Source organism: Limulus polyphemus, unplaced genomic scaffold (genome assembly GCF_000517525.1).
Source record: "Limulus polyphemus unplaced genomic scaffold, Limulus_polyphemus-2.1.2 Scaffold6901, whole genome shotgun sequence".
In the NCBI taxonomy this organism is placed as follows: domain Eukaryota; kingdom Metazoa; phylum Arthropoda; class Merostomata; order Xiphosura; family Limulidae; genus Limulus; species Limulus polyphemus.
Genome location: NW_013672511.1, coordinates 6745 through 15435, shown reverse-complemented (window position 1 = coordinate 15435; position 8691 = coordinate 6745). Strand labels below are relative to the sequence as shown.

The 8691-nt window shown below is 31.5% G+C and overlaps 1 protein-coding gene across 1 annotated transcript in view; it reads left to right on the top strand.

The window, feature by feature from the left end:
* Positions 1-5920: 5920 nt before the first annotated feature.
* Positions 5921-8691, top strand: part of LOC106474168 (radical S-adenosyl methionine domain-containing protein 1, mitochondrial-like) — a gene marked incomplete at its 3' end in the record, with an annotated part of 8235 nt that continues 5464 nt past the window's right edge. The window contains exons 1-3 of the mRNA XM_013934860.2: positions 5921-6712; positions 7693-7745; positions 8191-8297. Coding sequence (XP_013790314.1) covers positions 6557-6712; positions 7693-7745; positions 8191-8297 — 316 coding nt within the window. The remainder of the gene's footprint in view (positions 6713-7692; positions 7746-8190; positions 8298-8691) is intronic.

Genomic DNA, 8691 nt, shown 5'->3' with positions numbered 1-8691 from the left:
AGTAGTTAATAAATGTAGCGTACAATGATCATAGTGGTTAATAAATGTAGCGTACAATGATCATAGTAGTTAATAAATGTAGCATACAATGATCATAGTAGTTAATAAATGTAGCATACAATGATCATAGTAATTAATAAATGTAGCATACAATGATCATAGTACTTAATAAATGTAGCATACAATGATCCTAGTAGTTAATAAATGTAGCGTACAATGATCATAGTAGTTAATAAATGTAGCGTACAATGATCATAGTAGTTAATAAATGTAGCGTACAATGATCATAGTAGTTAATAAATGTAGCATACAATGATCATAGTGGTTAATAAATACAATGCAGAATGATTTCAGAAGTTAATAAATACAGTGCAGAATGATTTCAGAAGTTAAAAATGATTTCAGAAGTTAATAAATACAGTGCAGAATGATTTCAGAAGTTAAAAATGATTTCAGAAGTTAATAAATACAGTGCATAATGATTTCAGAAGTTAATAAATACAGTGCACAATGATTTCAGAAGTTAAAAATGATTTCAATGTGTATTCTAAAGCTTCATAAATTTTGCACAGAAGAAGAATAAAATGGGTTGATAAAGATCGTGAAGACTGTTTTGTTCTATCAAATGATGATAAAAATTATAGTTACTGCTAGAACTAGGTAGGCACTAGGCCTGTTGAAGAAAGATGATGATGAACGAAAATAAGAAATCTCGGTTTTGGCTATTCACCGGCTTTCGACCTTAAGATGCTCTGGATAGCTGAAAAGCGGCATATACACCGGTGATAGAGCGACTATACCAGGTAGCTCTTCATATCTAACTTCTGTTGACCTGTAGAGAAAAAAATCCAGCTGATTTTTGTATTGCTTTAATAAGTGCGTCCGTGCCATCCTTACATCAAGAGTGCTATCACACTGTCTGATATAACAGCACTAATATAAATATGATAATAAAACCCCAATGTATTAATGTGATATTTAGTGTTGTACGTCGTTAGAGGTATGGACATGGGCTCGTGTGTTGAATTAAATGCATATGCTTATTATTCTGTTCTTGTAACAGTTGTTGGAGCAGTGTTAACTCTACTGTGCTATGTTTTATGTACATAACAGCTTCTACAGTTAACATGACGTACGCTAGGTGACGGATAGAGAAGCACGTTTTTTTTTTACACCTCAGCTATTACATTTCTTTGAATTCGCATTTCGCCTATCCGAAATAAGTAAGATGAAAATAAAATAAGTAAGAAAAAATTCCTTGGATCAAATGCTTAAAGTAGGACAGTAACACTTCAACAGAACGTTTTAGGTTTATTCAACGTAAAGTGTCTAACAAGAAAAGACTACAATTTATCGACAGTAAAAGACAGAGAATCTTTATAATAGTTTTCCTCAAATTCTACTTTTAGTTCGAAGAGAAGCAAAAGTTTTGATTTTAAAAAAAGGTAACCGGATTTAAATTACCTATGTTAATTTGTAAAATGTTTGTTTTGTTTTTGAATTTCGCGCAAAGCTACACGCTAGCCGTCCCTAACTTAGTAAGACTAAAGGGAAGGCAGCTAATCATCACCACCCACCGCCAACTCTTGGGGCTACTCTTTTACCAACGAATAGCGGGATTGACCGTAACATTATAACGCCCCCACGGCTGAAACTGCGAGCATGTTTGGTGTATTTGCGAGTCGAGCGCCCTAACCACCTGGCCATGCCGGGCCTTGTAAAATGTAAACCAGTGTGTATATAAATATATATATTGTGGAAAATTTGATTAAACATTCTATTCACAGGAGAACATAACAAATTACTAAAACGAATAATCTAAAAAGTAGCACAGAAAATCTTTATCAGAAGACGAAAGGCAGTTTCGTATCGTCTAGATTCCATTTATAATTAAAACACAGACACTTTTATTTTCTTTTTATCTTATACAAGCTGTTATCTCCAGGAAATAGAAAGAAGGAAGACAATACACTTTATGCATGTACACAAAGAACAGCCTATCTCGTGATTCATCCCGCCGGAAGAAGCACGTGTCTGTCTCGTTCCTAAAATAACCAGGACCAGGCGTCAAAGTCAACAGTTTTAGTATTTTCATCAGAAACTTTAAGCACTAAATAGGTATCTTGGCTCAAACATCAACTTGCGCATAGTTTTGGAAAAGGTAACAGTTCAGTTTATAAACGTTTGTACAATATAAACTTACCTGAAGGGGTGTCAAATATGTCTGTGTATCTGACTGTCTCAATGTTTTTGTTCCCATAGTCTTATTATACAATTTATAAAACAGTCAGCCCGGCAATAGATTTTTTGAGGCCCTAGTGCACAAAATTCTAATGCACTCCTGAAATCTTAGCTCAAGTTTATAGGAAGTATATTGAAGTACAGAATTGATCAAATACAACAATCTATAATACACTAAAAATACGTTTGTTTAACGTTTTCGGTGGGCCTTTTTTATTTTGATGCAGCGAACCTTTGTATACCACCTAGTGGTGGTACTTCGTTTCATTGTTACTTTTCAAATATTTGGAATATTAATTAATAAGGCAGAATAAAAGTAGAAACAACTCGAAGGCTTATCTTTTCTCTTATTTATGTTTAGGATAAAAAAGAAGAGGAGAATTGTGTTTACTTTTAAACATAATTTTATTTATTCAAACTGTCAGTGATTTATAAAAAAAAAATTTTAAATAAAAAAGTATTAAATGCAATTCAGTGAAATGAAAACCTCGCTGTATTTTATAGTTAATTACAATCACATGCTTCAAACTATGGTGTAACAAAAGGCATTGCAAATATCGGCTGCTCCGATAGAAAAACAAATTTGGTAAAGTTTTATGTTTGAACTTTCTGGAGCTTTTTATATTCCAAGAAAACTTCTTATGTCTTTAAGTGGCCATAAACTTCCTTCCTAGGCTAGCGTTATCCTACAACTTTAGGAAGGACAAATACTGGTCATAGCAAAACTTCCTTCCTAGGCTAGCGTTATCCTACAACTTTAGGAAGGACAAATACTGGTCATAGCAAAACTTCCTTCCTAGGCTAGCGTTATCCTACAACTTTAGGAAGGACAAATACTGGTCATAGCAACAAAAGCCCCCCCCCCCAATTAAACTTAAAGTTTCTTCAGCAGCACCTTCTCAGGTCTTAAATTTCAATGTTTTCTCTTTCCTCTCGTGCATGACGTAAATAATCAGTTCACACAATCACACAATAAAATAGCGTTGCTAAATTACTCAAAATGTTTTGTCTCTATTTCTCAAGTTTCTAATAACTGCCAACACTTCAGCCACTGCCTGTTTTGCCGACAGACAATGGAAAGTAGCTGCTTCTATTAGTGCATTTAAACTCACCTACTGGAACGTGTACAAGGCGTATAGGGAAGAAATTTGGTCAACATTTTTCTTGTACTCAACATGGTGACACGATCAACAGAAACAATGTTGTTGATAAGCCGACCTAGATCAGAAACCTGCATTTTCAACTGGAATTGAATCTTTTGTTAAAAAAAACCAACAGCGGACTTACAACGCTAGAAACCGGGTTTCGATACCTCTGGTGGGCAGATCCCAGACAGCCCATTGTGTACCTTTGTGCTTAACTTCAAACAAACAAACATATGGGTTTTATTAGTTAAAATGATATTTTACTGAATGTTTTTTCTCCAATGGTTCACGTTTCCTTATATATTAAGGATTAGACTATGTTAGTTTAATTAAAAAAACACATAGAGTTGTTTCATATTCGATCCAATAGGGACGTGGCCAAGTAGTTAACCTTTTCCAGACTGTAGGTTCGAGGATTAGTGATTCGCATCTCGATACCGCAAAACCTCATTCAGCACTTTGGAGCCGAGGATGCCCAATAAAAGTAACGGTCAAAACCCACTATTAGGCTAGACAAGGATAGCCCGAGGATTCGCAATGAATATTGTTGACTAGCTGTCACCCCTCTTGTCTGTCAGTTCCAAATTATAAGCTATGCAGAGATAGCTCCTTTTGTATCCTTTGCACAAAAATCCTAAAACAAACAAACGAGCAATCAAACCAACATATATTCCAAATCAATAATGATAAAAAATGGATAATATCCCAGTCATTAGATTGCATGTTGATAAGAAAAAGCCTCTTAATCAAACTGTAATTTAAAGTGTTGAATGCAAAGTCTCAGAACCAGGCCTTAAGTTAAGAATGTGTTTTGATTTATTGTCTCCTCTGGCAACGCTTTTAAGCAGAGGTTTACATAATTTTTATCTGTTTCTATCTTTTGGAACTATCTGTAAATCCCCAAGATGTTATAAAAAATACTCTGGCAAATAACTGGTAGAGTTTTATTTGTAGTAGTTTTGTTCGAAACAATTGTACTACAAAATTATAGCACTTAAATATATATATATATTTTGGATTAGCATTTCAATATAATTCACAATTCTTTGAAGATAAAAAACAAAACAAAAACGAAATGCTGATTGATACACACCTGATAAATGTTTAGTAAGCAAGTAACCTTTTCATCTATAGGACTATACAGTACTCTGGGAACCAATCCTAATATATAATCCTTTCCCCCTAAAAACAATTTGAAGTTTGACATCAGAGTTTATTTTCATTATTTGTTTCATAATTTCGTCGCAAAGGACTAACTGCATACGGCCAACCTTAATTTTGAACTGATAGTACCCACCTGCCAAGTCTTGTGCTACTCTTAACTGACTAAATAGTGAAATTTGGCCATCATGAAGTGCGTTTTGGGGGAACCAAAATACTCAGATTTACAGTCCGGGCACTCTAATCACTAGTCCAAGCTGAGTCCCAAGAATATTTGACCTAAAAGTCTAACATGGTTTTATAAACACATTAAACATAAACAGCGGGTCTTTCTCTCTTACTCTTTTGAGCCTGTATGAAACATTTAACATGATGTAAACAAATGTTTTGGGGAAATAATGACTAACTACGACCATTTTCTCCTACAGTCGTCGTCTATTTTTTTGGCTACATTATCAGAGAATAAAGAAATGGTTGTAGTCTTTACGAACCGTAGAAGAAATTATTAGACCAGATGAAAGTCGAGCTAAATACTTTTTTAACACTCCAATCATAATACAGTTCACAAAAGTTTCAGGACAAATATCATCAAACTATTTCAACATTACATCTATAAAACTTCTAAAAACAAGCGCGTTCAGAAAATTTTTTTATCAAAGACATTTCCGTAAAAAAATTATAACAAGTAATTCCTGCTTTGAGATTGCTTTATCGAGATGATACTCGTTAAGTTCAGTTTGCTAAGCCTTATTATCTTCAAAGACACTAAACGAAATATCACACTTTGCACACAATGTTATTCTTTGTGTCTTAGAGATAACTCGAAATATATGTCAGACCTTTCATGACTATTCACTTTAAGTAACCAAAGCTAAATATAAATTAACTATATCATTCAAATATTCAACCTCATGGTTGTCCTCAAAGAAACCATAAAACATTGTCAGCGAGAGTAGTCTTAACACTTTCTAGGATTAAGCTCCACCTTTAAAACTTTCCGATCTCTGAAATTTCACCCCTTCCCGGCCCTAGTAATTAAAAATACAATTTATTCACAAGCATTTTTTTTCTACTTTTATAGACTCATTTTATACGAAAATTTACATATCAAATTTTCAATCAATCTAATTGATTTTTATGCGTCTTGGATCTGTGACACTTTTTCTTAGCCAAAGTTAAACATTTTATATTTCTTCTGGTGTATTTTTTTAAAACGTAATACTTACAAATTGTATATGCATATCTTAAAAACGTAAGTTCTAAAACATGGATGGAAATTATAAAAAGTATTGTATAAAATAACTATTTTAGAATAGCTTTTTTAAAAAAATATATAGCGCCCTCTATATTTTAGTAGCAATATGGATGTTAAAATTAACGGTTGTAGAAACATTAATCTCCACAGAATTTTATACTAATTAATTAGTAACTTTTAATACTATAATAATATTTTAAAGCTATTAGGTAAAATTGAATTTAGATTTTCCAATTTCAAAGAATTTGGAAAATGTGATAAGACTATGAGTTAGCATTTTGTAAAACCAAAACTAGCAATATATACAGTTACTGCTATTAACAGTTCAATAATTAAGTATTATTACTTATTATTTATACAAAGATTACATATTTTATTTCAACAGGAACTATGAATGACGTTACTACTAAATTATAAATACTACTAAAGTGATAAAAAATTTACCGTTAAATGATAATAGTTTAGAATAAGGCACTTGGAAAAAGTGTAGTTCAATTTACTCTCAACGGAGCTTTCTTTGCTTATTAAAGTTATTGATATAACTTGTTCCTGGCCTTCCCATGTTTTATATTTTTAAATTTGTTAAAAAATCTCTGTAATGCAACATAGAAACCATTTCAGCGATATTAAAATTAAATTTCTATTCTATCTAGAAGTTTTTACAGCAAATCCTGAAATAATGTGTAATGATTAATATTACTCTATGTTTGATGCTTTACTAACTAATAAGAATTAGATATAAGAAATTAAGTACATGTTGAAGGTAAAGCTGTATTCTTATTACACGCCAGCACTGAGAAATAACGTTAAATACTTACTGAAATGTAAGTGTAGTAGTAGTACTAGTAAGAAGTGGGATAGGACACAATACTTTACTGGTTGGCTTGAAAAGGCTGCCCTTTATGTCCATGTGAGTATTTTTGAGTATGTTACTGATGTGGAGTTTTTAAAGATATGTGCAGAGATAAAATAATTATTCAAAAGCTAATTATTGAAGTAGATGTAAATTTATTTAATTATCAGACAAAGTAGAGAAATTTATTAAAATGAAAAATTGTGAATATATTAATGGTGTATGTGTTATGGTAAAGTACATTGAAAACTATTTAATTTTTGGCTTGCCATGTTGACCTGTTATGACATGATTGTTGGATTTATTCTGAAAGAACTGTATCATAAGGAGTTAAAATATGTAGAATAAAATCTAGGAATGTACGTATAATGGTAAGATATAAATTGGAACTTTATATAAATGTTACATTATGCCATAACTTACCAATATTTCAAAATAGTGTTCTTGAAGCATCTCAGGAAACTAATAAAATAGACAAAGAGAGAAAATTTATAGCTTATAAATAAAAACTGGAGATATATTTTTTACCATACTTTTATTAAGTAGTATCTAAACTTACCAGATGACATATTAAAGGACCTTGACTTTCAAAAGTTTTTTTTTAAGATAATATAATTTAACATTATAAGAAATTATAGCCTTATATTGCTACCAATATCAATAGTATTAAGTAATTAATAAAGTACACTTGAAAACTGATACCAAAGAAATACCACAAGTTGGGTTAATTCACCCAGGAAACTTTTAAATAGAGGTTGAGCCTTTGCCATAACATTCTAATTCAAGAATTAAGATCTTAGTTTTATTTAGATAACCTTGTATGAAAATGAAAAGAAGCAACAACCATAGAGGTTCGTTCTCTGTGCTGGAAAAATTCGTTATTTGTAAAGTTACTTAGAAATTTAATTTTTATCTATTACAGCTATTTCTATGTTTTAATGTGATATTAAAAGAGTTACTGTTGTGTGTAAAAACAGTGACAGAATGTATAGACGATTATCATTGGAATTGTACCAATGTTTTTTCATTTCTTTTAGTGGCCGTATTGTGAAAAACGATGCTCTTACTGCAATTTTAACAAGTACATCAGGTTTGTTTTCTATGCAATTTTAAAACTTTCATCTGTTTCACATGATAAAGCTTCAAAGTTTAAGGTAGATTAAGATATTACTGTAACGCTCGTATAGAAACAAATGACATATTGTGATTTTGACTTGGTTTGAGAATCGTAAAATAAACTGTTATCTCATTAAAATCATTTTTTTACATGGAAGTTACCAAAAATTATCTTTCCAATAACTTATTGTTATATAAAATATTTTGTATTTTTGTTAAATTATTTTTATAAAGCAAGTGTCATATAGATATTGATAACAACGAATGCATATTGTGAGAATTTCTCCTGCCATTTGACCACTTCGTCTTCCCGTTCCTTTAGTATTGACATCTTTAAATATACATGATTTCATCTCCTGATTGAGTACTTCATTTTCTTGTACCTTTGTATTTCAATATTTGCTTCCTTTAATTTACAGTAACCACGTGAATCATGCTCGCATGTGTGAATGTTTAGTCAAGGAGGCTACAACTCTTCTGAGACTCAGTGGTATAAAGACTGTTGAAACAATATTCTTTGGAGGAGGTAAACACCCCAAACTGTATGTTACATAAACTAGAAAGTTAACATATGTGTTAGGAGAAATGGTATTGTATATGTTTATATATTCATGCATTTTTGTGATTAGTAAACACATTTTGTATGCTATTTTCAACATTAAACGGGTATTGTTCAAAATGCGGTGTGGTAGAGATGTACTGAGATAACTGTATAGTTATTTACATAAGTACAGGTAACGTGCAGTTTAATACCAGTAAAACTAAACCCAGATTTGTATTATATAAGTACAGGTAACGTGCAGTTTAATACCAGTAAAACTAAACCCAGATTTGTATTATATAAGTACAGGTAACGTGCAGTTTAATACCAATAAAACTAAACCCAGATTTGTATTATATAAGTACAGGTAACGTGCAGT